The 14,087-nt window shown below is 36.6% G+C and overlaps 1 protein-coding gene across 1 annotated transcript; it reads left to right on the top strand.

The window, feature by feature from the left end:
• The first annotated feature begins 1,930 nt into the window (after window positions 1-1,930).
• On the top strand, window positions 1,931-13,992 carry LOC306882233 (proto-oncogene c-Rel-like). Its single transcript, XM_079436734.1, has 10 exons — window positions 1,931-2,068; window positions 2,770-2,805; window positions 3,566-3,705; window positions 3,816-3,964; window positions 4,467-4,558; window positions 9,819-9,959; window positions 11,209-11,313; window positions 11,564-11,779; window positions 12,281-12,424; window positions 12,528-13,992. The coding sequence occupies exons 1-10, from the start codon at window positions 2,062-2,064 to the stop codon at window positions 13,304-13,306; spliced, it is 1,809 nt and encodes a 602-aa protein (XP_079292860.1). The 5' UTR covers window positions 1,931-2,061; the 3' UTR covers window positions 13,307-13,992.
• Window positions 13,993-14,087: the final 95 nt, after the last annotated feature.

The following is a 14,087-nucleotide window of genomic DNA, read 5'->3' as shown; positions in this document are numbered from 1 at the left end:
GCAGTTTTTCCATACGTTGAAAATGAATAGTGACTGAAGCTGTCATTCTGACTAATGTCTCCGTTCGTGTTCCGCTCAAGAACGAAAGATACACTGGATTGGAACAACATAAAGACGAGTAAACGGCGATAGTATTTTCATTTATGAATGAACCCTGCCTTTAGGTCTGTTTTATAAGAGGAAATGTCTGTAGTCAATTAAATAAGCAGGAGAACAGCGTAAAAATTCCCAGCAAGTGTCAGATTGACTGAAGTGAAACATTGTATGAACTTAAATTTTTGTGGGATTTCAAAATCTCAAAACGTCTTGTTTATTGTTTGAAATGGAAAGTAAAGTAAACACTAATTTATTGCAAGCACCTTGACATTTCTAATTTTATTAGAATATGATTATTATTTGAATATGACGTCGCACTATGCACATCCCTGTTTGATTGGCTGCGCTGAAGGTTATGGCAAGCCCAATTAATATTCAGTTTCTGTTTCTAGTCCTTATTTTGTATTTGATATGTAATCCAGTAGTGGCTACTATCTATTCCGTTACACACTATCTAAGGAAGAATTGACTACGATCCACTAACATTAAACCGAATTAGTGAGAGAGGGTTATGTTGGACATTAAATAGCTTTCAAATTCAAAAATAGTTCAAACTTCAAATTAAAGTGACGCTAAAGACTATGCAAATCTGAATAACATATTACCAGCATCCCAGTCATTTAAATTCTACCAGTAGATACCTAAACCTGAATTATAATGTTACTTTTCTGGTGTCGATTATTTTTCTAATAATTCAACAACTCAATGTCAATTATTCCGTTAATTCTAGAGTTATCATACCTCAAGGCATTTTTCAGGGTATTTATTTAAATACATTTTTCAGGTTTTGTCTTTGAAATGCTCTTGCATGTAGGACTAATTTCTTACATCTTATCTCACGCCAGAACTTCCATACTTATTACTAACTTAATTTTGTGTGTGTGTGTGTGCGCGCATGAAATTTGCCTTGGGTTTGTTTTCTAGGTTGTCTTCACAACAAATTATATCTATACCTTATTTTTCTTTTCTTTTTTTCTTGGGAGTAATATCTCATGTATAGTTCAGGTGTAGGTATCTACTGGCACAATTAAATGACTGGTATGCTGGTAACATGTTGGTTAATCAGATTTGCATTTAGTCTTTGGCTTAAATTAAATAAAGTGTCTAATATGTAATGTCTTTCTTGCACTAATACGATATGTTCCGTTATGTTATTGGCAAACTCCTTACTTTGATATATTAAAGAGGTATGCAAGAAACATTTTGACAATGGCATATGTATTACAAGACTGAAAGTGGTAATTAAGCTCCACAAAATGTTAAGACGGAAAGCACAACCACAAAAATAAAAACTTTTGAAAAGCTAGAATGTATCCCACTTGTTACTACTAAAAAAATTTTCACTAGTTGCAATTGTTTTTATTTTTACTTTCAATAAGCAATTATCAGAAAATCTACTTTATAGTTTGATTAAAAATCTTAGTAGTTCCTAGCTAATAGCAATTGGAATACACAACTAATGTCTAATAAATTGAAACTAGTGTATATTTAATAAGTACTAAGAATACTGGATAAGACCTATTTGAAAAGTTACCAATAAGTAAAGAATGAGTACTCGCACAATGTATAGTTATTAATAAAACTGCAATTAGGATCAGCAGCAAGTGGAATACATAAAATTCTAAAAGGCAAAAATTTTGACTAACAATTGAATAGTTTCTTGCTACTATTGGAATAGTGAACAACAGTAAAGGAAAAAATACTAGCGTCTAAAAAAAAAAAAAAAAAATGCTTAGAGAAACTGAAAAAGTCACTAGTGAGTTGCAATTTATGGCTAGTAGGGCTACATAAAAAAAATGAAAGCGGCTTGCCATAGGGGCGTGGCCTGAAATGTAAGCGAGCGAATTGTGTACAGGCTAGTGGGGAATTCCCAGTCAGTACTCCTCTGTGCTGAAGTGTTACTGTATATCTGTTCAGCAGTTCAGAGCTCGGGCGTAAAACCTAAGACAAGGGTGTTCGCATAACATGGCTGGTGAGTATCCCTATTTATTAAATTAGTCAAGTAACTGTCTTTTTATTTTCCCTTACTTGCTTTTTCCTGTCTTGAATTAAATTATGCGTAGGCTACAGTTCAAGGCTGTGTAATAGATAGTCGATTCAAGACATCACTGTTGTTTTAATGAGTTGTTTAGCCAATTAAAGATACTTAATGTACCAACTCATAATTTTTATCATATAAAATCTTCTCAATAATAACGATATTCTATGCTATTTTTTTGGTGTGTTTGTAACTCTTGACTATGTAAATTGTGATCTTACAGTATAACATGTTCCGCATTTTCAAATCTGATTATATTTAAGAAAAAAAAACATACAGGCTTTGCGTTTTATTTCTCTGTAATATATAAAACTACGAGTTTTCTTTGTGGAAGTGTACAATTACAGAAAGCACTTGCGAAACAAAAGCAATACCTGAAAACGAAGTTCTTAAGACTTCTAAACTCTAGATAAAACGTATGTAAACTAAAATCAAATTAGTTGTCAGTACATGAATACACGAGGGACAAAGTAAAACCAGGAAATAAAAATGAGGAACTTTTAAAAGCTGTTTCAGCTCTGTTGTTCTAATCTGCACGTTTGTTAATTCTTGTACAATATAATATGCATTATAACACGTATTTAGCTGATTGCCTTTATTCATCTATGTTCTTCTATTCATGCTTTTCTGTACAGTGCATACCCTCTCAATGCACAGGGACCCCAATCTAAGTAAGTACATTAAATTAATCTGTGTCAAGTGTAAAACGTATTCTGTCGTTGCTAGTAACACGTTTAGGGTGGATCATAAACTTTGCCTAATTACTCATCAAGTATGTTTAAACGTCACGCAGTTGCCCTTGTAAAAACGATGTAATGTTCAGATTTCCATACATTACTTCCTCTTTTGTTTGGTGAAGATGTGACTTCCTGTAAATGAAAAATCTCTTGAGCAGGCAGTAGTGAGTGACATCTGTACACTTCACTAAATTATACATTGGCTCTATTTCATGCATTATAACCATTTTCCCCGGCTTAAGACATTTCACAGAGTAAGAATGCATAGGCAAATAAATCTCATCTGTTTGTGGCAATGTCAGAAGCAAGTGTGTTAAAAACAACCAAATATATTGCATGCCAAATGCAGCTGTTTGTGCAGGTGTTTGAAGAGGTTATGATATGCTTAATATAATGGCACCTGAATGAGCTAGTGAAGTTCTGTGCCCACAGGTGCACAGTGGGGGAAATAATTTACTGGCAGGCTGCGTTGTTTGTGGTCAGGTTCTGTGAAAGACGCAATATGTTGTTTCTGCAGGTGTTTTCGAGGCCATTGTCGTCGTCTTATGCATCTTCAATGCTGGCATTTTAATAAATAATGAGACTCATTTAAGTTTTTGACATGCTTTTTACTCTGTCTAATCAATTTGAATATTTAAATGAATGATATTCAAATCTCTGAATCTGACTGATGTCATTTTGCTGGTCTGTGCAGTGGGAGAGCCCTGTGTTCAGATCTTCGAGCAGCCAAAACAGAGAGGCATGCGCTTCAGGTACAAATGTGAGGGTCGTTCAGCGGGCAGCATACCTGGAGAAAGAAGCTCAGACAATAACAGAACCTACCCAAGCATTCAGGTACCTGCATTTAAAGTATTGCACCACTGAAGAAAGAATTCACTGTAAAGAAAATGTGATTGCTAAGTGATTTTATAAACAGCATCTCTCTTTATATCTCTCCCAATTAGATTCTAAATGTTACCGTGAAAGGAAAAGTACGTGTTACCCTGGTGACCAAAAGTGACCCATATAAACCGCATCCCCATGACTTGGTGGGTAAGGACTGCAAGGATGGTTATTATGAGGCAGAATTTGGACCTGAACGAAGAGTCATCGCGTAAGTTGGTGCTTTTAATGTTAAAATGTCAAAATAATTTGAATGTAACTTAAAAATCTTTTGATTGCAGATATATTATGCTCTAATCTCGTTTGGTCCTGTTACCAGTTTCCTCCTAATGAAATGAAACATCTCTGTGCCCCACATCAAAGCCATTCCAATGTGCTTTCCGTATTACTCCAGCCCACACACTACCACAGTTCTCTTCCGAAAGGCTGTCCATTCTTCTTCTTTTTACTTTTTTTTTTTTAAAGAAGCATGTTGTTTCAGAGTAGGGAGCCATGCAGGGGATTCCCCTGATATGCAAAATGAGAGCCTTAGCGCTCCAGTCTGCCCTCAATTTTAAACAGTATGTCAGTATGGTTAGTTCTAACCTCACTCTTCCTGTTAGCTTTAGTCTTTGGGATCAGTGTTCAAGATGGACAATACATAGAACTAAACACATCTGACCGCTCAAAACCAGGCAACACAGTTTAACAGATTGTTTCTTTGTTTTTTCCAGGTTTCAGAACCTGGGTATCCAGTGTGTGCGAAGAAGAGAAGTGAGAGATGCCATAATGCAGAGGATTACGCGAAGAATCAACCCCTTCAATGGTGAGAACAAATGGCACTTTTTTCCTCTAAGCCCAAATAGAATATGCATGCACAGAAAAGTCCTCAAATTTAATCAAAATTGGGGTAAAATTATTTAAAAAATGTCTACACTTGCCCTAACTAATTAGTTTTATTATATTTATTTTTATTCATTGTGTTGAAGCTTTTATGCATTGTGTCTTACAAATTAGTTCATAGATTTATCAGATTTATCCTCAAATTTTGCACAGAAAACATCTGCAAATTCCATCTAGGCCTTCTAATCACCTCTCCTGCCTCTTATCATTACTACTGACCCAGTTTCTTTCACTTTCTCTTGTTATCAGAAATTCTGTGTTTAGATGGTGGCCAGTGTTAAAATCACGAACGCTTACACATTTCTCTTTTTCCTGTCTTCAATACTGTATAACACAAACTGTCATCTGGCAATGCAGTTATGGTAGAAACAATCACTTCTCTTTATTTATCACAACTGGCTGCGGTAATGAGTGGCATATGATCACGGGGAATTTATTTAGAGAGGGAGGAATGTCAGGAGGAACTGTAAACTATACTTTTTTGTGTAACTGATAACTTTGGCTTATTCTGGCTCGAGTATGCAAACAGCCATATACTTCAGGAATTCCATGCGTATTGTTGTGTGGGAGGAAATTACAGCATTTTTAAAGCAGCTTCTCAAGGTAATTTTCTAGGTCTAAGTTTCAGATTGTGTCTTGCCACCACCAGCAATGTTTTTGTGATCAATAAGTCTGACTATTTGACCTACAGAGTAACTTTTGGAAATGCTTGCGCTTCAAAACGAGGCTTTAATATTGAGGATATGATTCAACAAGCATGTCACATTATGTTAGCAGATGGTGTGGAATCATCATGTAGTGTCATACAGCTGTCCACCCAAATGATATTTGAGAAATTATGAAAATGTTGCAACAGGACTTTACACAACATGGTTAGTGAACATAGGGAATGCTAGATTGTGAACTTGCTTCCTCATGCTTGTTCTGCTGTTCTCTGTGGTGACAGGCTGTTTGAGGGACTGCTCTCGCTTCTACTGTGATAACCAAATAAAGATCTCTCTCTTTGGCTGTGTAACACTGACAGTCCCCTGAAATTAGGTAGAATAGTCGTGGTGGCAGTTGTAGTGAGATTAGTTTTGATATTACTTTAAGTTTGGTCATGTGTTGAAGGGATGACCTGCCAGAGGTGACCTCATTCGCACTGACGTTATCCCACAATGATTGAACTGATGACGTGTGCATATACAGTGTATGCCGTTATTCATTTCATTTATTGACTAGGTAATCGAATGTTTTATTTGCGAGGAGGTATTCGTTTTGTGGTTAGGGCTGTCACAAACATAAAAGGATACCTGAGAATTAAAAGTCATACCAGTAATTGTGATTAATGATGTAATTGTTTCATGTTCTGCTTAATACTTCTACAATGATAAAAGTTATTTTGAAACTCTTTTCACTTCAACATTGCTGGTAAATTTTGCAAACAGAGAAACCGCAAGTAACACACTAAATTAAACATGAAATGTAGTAGAAAGTAGAAAGACTACTAATAGAAAGAATAGTATATTCTATACTCCAACCTACTCTCTCTTATACTCAACTTTGAAAAATCAGTTTTTAACAGTATACACATTAAGAATAAAATATATTATTACCTTTCATGCTTTTGATGTGAATAATATTTTAAATATTATTTATATAATATATCCACACGCACACAGCCAATATAATAAAATATTTGAATATTTCACAAGTAATATATTTGTTTGTTAATTTTGTCATTTTCATGCATGAATGTGATCCGAACTGTAACATCCTAAAATTTTGGCCATTACATAGCACTACATGTTCACCGTTAAAATCTGAGGGTTTGAGGGTTCAAATTATGCATAACTGCACATCAAAAAGTGCATTTCATGACATTTGTACATTTGTTTACAATGCCCTTATTTGGCTGGTAATATGTGACTGTGCACAATAGCTCAAAATAACAACTAGTTTTAATCAGTAGGCATACGTGTCATGTTGGCGAAAATGTATGTAGCTCTAAAAACGCGTGGCGTCTGTGAGGTTGCCCATAGTTGGATTTGCCGTGATGGGTGCTGAGTGGGTGTTGAGTGCACAGTATGGTGTTAGATCACAGATGGTGGGCTAAGGTGTCGAGAGATGAGTGGCAGGCTTGGGAATGGTGGTTTGCCCACAGAATGGAGAATCTTCACCTGCTTGCCCCCATTTCTCTCTAAAACTCAAACCCTCTGCTTCACCTTCCAGCAGCCCACGCTAACCTAAATCATCCCCCACCTGCGACTGCTGTCCACTCGATTCTCTTGCTCTCTGACTTCACTAAATGCAGAACCAGAGGCGCACATATACGCAAATAAACATGACCACACCACGGCTCGCAGTTGCCTTTCTCACACTCCGCCTCTCGCTATCTTCCACACCTACTCATCTCCTCCCACCTTATCTCTGTTCCTCTGTTCCTTCTTGTCTGTTTTACATCTGTCTGCTGTGCTCCTCGCTGCTCAGCTTCCGTCTCCATCCTTCTTTCCCACTTCTGGGCTTGTGGTCTGGACAGTGGTGTCTCTTCACGTCAGGAGGCCGCCCCCTTTGCTGCAGAGTCGTCAGTGATACTTTGTCACTCGAGCTCTCTTTCTCTATTTCCACCTGCTGTGACCTCAGAGCGCTCAAAACTCGTCACGGCTGTGGGCGGGATAGCCGTGGCGTGAAGAGGCAGACTCCTGAGTGTGAGAGCAGAGCGTGGGCAAAGGAGCACACACTAAGAGATGTCTACACCAGTACTCGTGTGGGCGGTTGTGATCTCGCAGGCTGATGTGTCAGTGGCATTTCTGGTGATGCTGCTGGGTAAACTCTGCAAGTGCACTGCATGCTGCTTGCTTTTCTGACTTGGACAACAACTACGCTTTGTATTAATGCTGCCTTTAAATGCACCTTGGTTGGGCGTTCATTATTACATCATGCGTTTCAGTCCAAAATATGACATGGAAGCAGTTTAAACAAAACAAAGGAATTATATTGTGAACAGTAATGCCAAATTCGAAATATACATTTATATCACTTATTTATATGCGGTATCACAACTAAAGTTGAAGTCAATTAGATTGTCAAGTACTGTTTAGTCTAAAAATTACTGTAAAATTAATACAATTGCTAAAATTATGATATTTATTTATCCTTTTATATTATATCATATATTATCTTAAATTTTTAATTATATTAATGTATAAATATGTATATATTTTGCCAATATTACAATAATTTGCTGTAAAAAGTACAAAAAAATACTATATTATGTTCCAAATTATTTGTAATGTACTCATTATATACATATTAAATGTGTATATAAATGTATATTTTTGCATAAATTATCATTAAAGTAAAACAGTACATTTATTTAAATCCCCAAACAAAATACAATACAACAAGTAAATAAATGCATTCTTTTTCAAATATGACATTTAATTTTTTTAATTATTAAATAATTTAAGTATTACATTTTAAAATGTTATTATTTATAATAGTATTTGTTTATTTATTCATATTTTGCAGAACTGTGGTAAGCATGCTTTTTTTTTTATCCTGAAAATTCTCATGTTAAAAAAATCTAAAACTGTCAATGAACAAAAATCGGCACACTGCCACTACTGCTCTCAAAAATCAATTTATTAAAATCATAACATTTCAACCCTAAGGTCTTCGTCAGGCAAACAATGAAAAAAATCTAAAAAACAAATTGTGTCACAAGTGTGTCAGCTAGTTTTAAACAAACTGACCTGGTTTTCGTTCTCGTGCCTGTTTCATTTTCTTCTCCCTCTTCCCCTTTCCTCTTCATTCACCTCATTCACACGACTTTGCATATCTTCTGCTCTGTTTTGACACACAAATAGGGCTGGGTATCGTTCCAAAATGTTCGATACGATACCGATACCTTGAGTTCGATACCGGTTCCTGAACGATACCAGTTTTATGAAATCAGTTTTAATAAGATTACATTATCTCAAAAAACTATTTTTTTATCTATATTTTTTTATACAGCCACTGCACAAAGGAACAAAATATATCCATCACAATAAATAAATAAATAATTTTAATAAAGTTCAAATTGTTTTCAGTTTACACATCTGTTAGGCTACGTTTAAATTAGTGTGTGTTCATTTTAAAACATAGCTCAGACAGAATCATCATTTCTAGGTTGTTAAAGACTTCAAGAAATTTAAAATCTTCATCCACTTTCATAAGTGGGTGTTTTATTTTCTTTCACCATATGTTTTATTTTTATTAAATTCTGGTGTAGTATGTCTAATTATTTGAATGCATAAAAACAACTTAGTTTATTTAAATTTATTCTTAAAATAGCCTTATGAAATGTTTTATTTTTCCTCAGAAATTCTGTGTTCTGTATCTGGTTTTTAAATGAAGACATAAAACATTAATTTAATTTCTTGAAATTATTGAAAATCAAAGTTTATTTATTTTGGCAAACAAAGGGGGTTTACTATTACAATTAAAAAATTTAATAACTGTTATGTGATCATTACTAAAAAAAAATAATAATAAAGTTTTAATAATTTTAATAGTAGCCTAGTAGTAGCAGTATGTACTGTCTGCTGAACAATATTAATATATTTCTGCCGCAGTGTCTTCCAAGTTAAACCGAACTTTTATTTTGACGGGTTGCCTGGAATACCTTTACAGTTCTGTGTGTTTATGATATGACCTAGTTTTAGTCGAATCAAACGGTAAAATGCTCATTAATTGACTCTCACAGCAGTTCTGGAGCTGTTGTTCATGTGTTTATGTCCTCATTTAGTTAGGCGGCAGACGCTGAAATCACCGCGAGCGTCACGCGAGCTTCAGTCTGTGTGTAACGTTAGTACAAACCGCGCGATATAAAGAGCGGACTGCTCCGTGCGCTTTCGAAACGCTCTCGCGGATGTCAAACACCAATCAATCAATCAGCGCCGCGCCGCTTCTAGTCAAACACACCTAGTGCTGCAGGATTATTGGCTCACTGACGGTGATGAGATTAACCCCTTAGGTATCGAAATTTGGTTCCGAACGACAAGACGTTTTTCGATACTCGGTGGTATCGAGGCAATTCGGTCGGTGCCTAAAAAGTATCGAACTCGATAGCCAGCCCTACACACAAATTACATCTGAGAATAATGTGTTATGTTTTTTTGTGCGCACTACAACTTTGAATGTATGTTTTGTGTCCACAGTTCCCCGGGAACAGCTGCTGCAGACTGAGGAATATGATCTGAATGTGGTGCGTCTTTGCTTCCAAGTTTTCCTACAAGATGAGACCGGCATGTACAACACCGCACTGCCTCCCATCGTCTCCAACCCCATCTATGACAACAGTGAGTTCACACAAATAAAAGCACACGCTGTCATTTCTGCACGGCAACAAACGGAGTTGAAAACTGTTTGTTTCACTGCACACCAACACTGACTCAACCAGTGACTTTTATTTAGTTTATTTAGCTTTTTGATGAATGGCAGAACAGTGTTGAGTCACTAGGGCAAATGTTGAAATAGAATACAATATTTATTACTCACTATGTTAGTTATATTTTAATATGGTACTTTTTATAATTGCCTTTAGTTTCTTGATATAAAGTAAAAATTATTACTGTATTTACTGTAATGATTTTTATGAGTATAAAAAAAGTAATAATGAGTATTTTTCTGTAATGTAAATTTCACTCCACTACATAAAAACCAAGCTAAATTTGATATATTTTAGTAGTTAATTTTTTTTTGTGGAGTATTATATAATTTAAGTATAGAACTTGTTAAATTATTTATTCTATATCATGTTCTATAAATTATAATCAATGAAAATTAGCAAAAATTAGCCTAAGTCGGTAGTTTGAAACAGGATTATTTAATGTTAATAATTACCAGTGTAATACTTGCTATTTGTTTTCAATATCTCCTATATTTTATAGTATTTTGTTTTAGAGGAAAAATGTGGTATAGCGATACCCTTCAGAACACACCCGTTTGGCAGCACTTTTGACAGATTTACACAGAGCATGAAGCTGTGGCAATGCATCGCTTAGGTGACAGATCTGTCATTGGCCACATCCCACACTACAGGAAGTGAGCATGGTCCATTTCGACACTTCCTCACGTGATGGTGCTCTACAGCGCGAGCAGAACAGCAGTGCTTGCAGAGTGTTTTTGTGTGGTTGTGTGATGCTAAGTAAATCAGCAGATTAAAAAAAAGCTCAGGCCATGACTTGGTTAAACCCTTTCATCTGCTTGTAGATGCTGATTCTCAAGATTCTCATGTTGTTCTCATGACAATGCAGTAAAACTATCCAGTGTTAATATGGTGAGCTGTTCTTTGCCATCACAGAAATCAGTCTCGTACAACCCAGAAAAGAGGAAGCAATAAACCACCACACCCTTACTTTGTAAATCATGAAAGGTTTGGCTGCTTTTTTAGTCTCGGGACATAATGTTTGCAAGTGTGGCTCTGCCTGCAGATACTCTGATAAAGTCAAAGAATGTGAAAAAGGATTTCCTACTGCTCATAGCAGTGCATGTCTGTGTTTCAAGTTTAAGATTTTCTTCAATCTCAGTGGCCTGTGCTTGTTCCAGGGGCCCCGAATACAGCCGAACTGCGAATCTGCCGGGTGAACAAGAACAGTGGCAGTGTGAAGGGAGGTGATGAGATTTTCCTCCTCTGCGATAAAGTGCAGAAAGGTACGGGAACATATGAATTATTCTAAGAAAACAAAATGATCGATTTCAGCCATTTTGCTTATTGAAACAGAGATCTGAAATTCATGTTGGTAAGTTATTTATTCAGTGAATCAGTCAGTCAATCTCATATGTCCTTTTCTTTTATTCATCATCCATTCATTTTATTTTATGGAAATTATACATCCATCTTCCATTGCTAGTTTTTTAAAGCCACTCTTTTATTTAATACCATCACATCACCTTACTCTAGATGACATTGAGGTGAGGTTCTTCACTCAGACCTGGGAGGCCAAAGGCTCCTTCTCTCAGGCAGACGTACACAGGCAAGTGGCCATAGTGTTCAAGACACCCGCCTACTGTGACACCACCATCACAGCCCCTGTCACAGTGCGCATGCAGCTGCGCCGGCCCACAGACCAGGAGGTCAGTGAGCCCATGGAGTTCCGCTATCTGCCCGATGACAAAGGTAAAAGATCACCCCGCAGTTTTATGACACCCACATCATGGATTGTTTTGATGTTACAAATGGGTCAGTGATAAATAAAACTGTCCACGATAAAATATTTTTAAAATCTAGTTTAAAATGCATGTGGAAATGTACTTTATGTAGTCATGTCAGTCTCATCTGGTTTTGATAACTTTTTATTTAAAATATCAAATTTTTGGGCAGTTGCACCACATGACTTTTTACAAACTCTTTTAAAAAAATCTCACACACGTGAGTAAATAAATATATATAAATATATTTTCAAAGTAAAAAGTATTTCTTTAACAAATTTCTTTAAATTATTAATTACTTATTTCATAAATAATTTTTTTTTGAAGGAGTTGCCCCTCAACCTTTACTAACCCTGCCTTGTTAAAAATAGGGCAACAGATATTAATGTAATATACCGTTTTATGTCACTTTATTTTGCTAGTAGATTAGAAAGACAAACATGAGCATAATGTCTCCTTTCTTTTTCAGATCCATATGGCTGTCAAGAGAAAAAACGTAAAATTGAAAGCCAGATGAAATCCTTCCCTGGCTTCCCCCAAGGAGCCATGAGCTTCATGAACAGACCAAAAGCAGTGCCTTCGGCAGGTTTGATGAGCCAAAGAATCAAATTGGGTAAGATGCAAGGCACTTTTCATGTCACCCATACAAAATAGCAATATAGCAAAATGTTCTATATTATATAATATATATATACTCATATGTATTCTTTTTACAGAGCCAACAAATTATTATTGTCCATCAAACCAAGGGGGGATGCGCCAAAATCCAACAGGCTATTATAACAAAGTTCCTCCGTCCTGCTCCATGATGCCACCCCTAACAGAAACCCCACCATCAGGAACACACAGTCAAGCATGGACCAGTCAAATAGCCAACACCACCAGTAATGGAGTGGGCCTACAGCAGATGAACCCAAGTCCCAGCATGCCCACCACAGGGGAAAGTGGAAACAGCCTTCCTCTACTGACTGCTAGGGATCTGGAGATTCTTCAACCTAATGGCCCAACCAGCAGCCAGCCTCGACAGGACCAACCGTATCAGCAGAACCAGCAGGTCCAGCAATCCCAACAGCCACCTCAAAGGCAAGGAGTAGAAGCCCATAACTGGTATAACTATGGCCAACAACAGCCTCAAAGCACCCAGAATGGGGCAACGGGCACCGGTGGGTCAATGGGAACAGGCTACTTGTATACAGGCAACATAGAAGATGATTTATTTCAAAACCTCATCGGCAATCATCAGCCAGTCCTACCATTGAAACAGGAAGCTCAAGGGTCGAGCAACATGGCTGTGCTGGGGCCCAGCTCGGACTGTGTGCCGTCCTTCACTGCGCTCCTGAACTCCACCACCCCCAATGGAAGTACAGCAGAGACCATGAGACAAATGGAAGCTGGTGGGCCCAATCAGAGGGTCTCGCAGATTTCCTACCCTGCCAGCGGCATGGGGCAGGAAACCCATATTGATTCTTTCGCCTGGCAGTACTTCACCGAATAGTCGAATTCCATAAGTGTTCAAGATGCTCATGATTTTGTTCTTTAAATGTAGGCTCTGATTCATGTTCACTGAATGTATTTTCTGAAAATCAGAAGAGCTCGTTGTCCTGGAAATACTGTACGATGCTGCAACCAATTAAGTAAAGCAGTGAACTTTTATTAAATGTTTATGTACATAACAGTCTGATGGTCATATTGAAGAAGTTTGGGACTAGTTGTCCTCAAACGCTCACTTATGACAGGTTAATTGTGTTCCTTAAAGTGGGAACTAGCAGGGAATTGTCCCTGGGTAATGGCTATGTCATTTTAAACCTGCTTCTTATCCAAGGTTCTCAAATGTACTGTTCAAACAAGGGTTTTCTTTGGTTACTCAGAAGTGATATTATGGCTTTAGAAAACTAAGACCAGTGTCTTGTTCTGTTTTTACTTTATTCAACATACACAAGCTTTTTCATTGCAATTTCTATGGGTGAATGTTTGTATTTTTTATAACATTTAAGTTTATACTACTGAACATGGATTTTGTGATTTCATATATGTAATGTTTGATACATTCTGAGCTGATTTATGATTACTGATATGTGAAGTTGACCCATGTTTGTTTTCATTCACACTGGTAATTTGAATGCATCATCTGTTTCTGTTTCACTATCCAAAGTTCAGGTAAATAAAGGATCAAACTCTCTAATTTGGTGTACATATGTCTTTTCATATAACATTCAGTTATAAGAATGAAGAGGAGACTTTGAATGTGAATACTGTATGTCTAGCGTTCATATTTC

This window comes from Barbus barbus, assembly GCF_936440315.1.
Source record: "Barbus barbus genome assembly, chromosome: 16".
NCBI lineage: Eukaryota > Metazoa > Chordata > Actinopteri > Cypriniformes > Cyprinidae > Barbus > Barbus barbus.
This window is presented reverse-complemented; position numbering and strand designations above follow the sequence as displayed.

Bases quoted from the DNA above. Each gene is read 5' to 3' on its own strand.
- LOC306882233 (XM_079436734.1), top strand. The intron at 11,780-12,280 runs GTAAAAGATCAC...TTTCTTTTTCAG, and splicing joins CTATCTGCCCGATGACAAAG to ATCCATATGGCTGTCAAGAG. The intron at 12,425-12,527 runs GTAAGATGCAAG...TTCTTTTTACAG, and splicing joins GAGCCAAAGAATCAAATTGG to AGCCAACAAATTATTATTGT.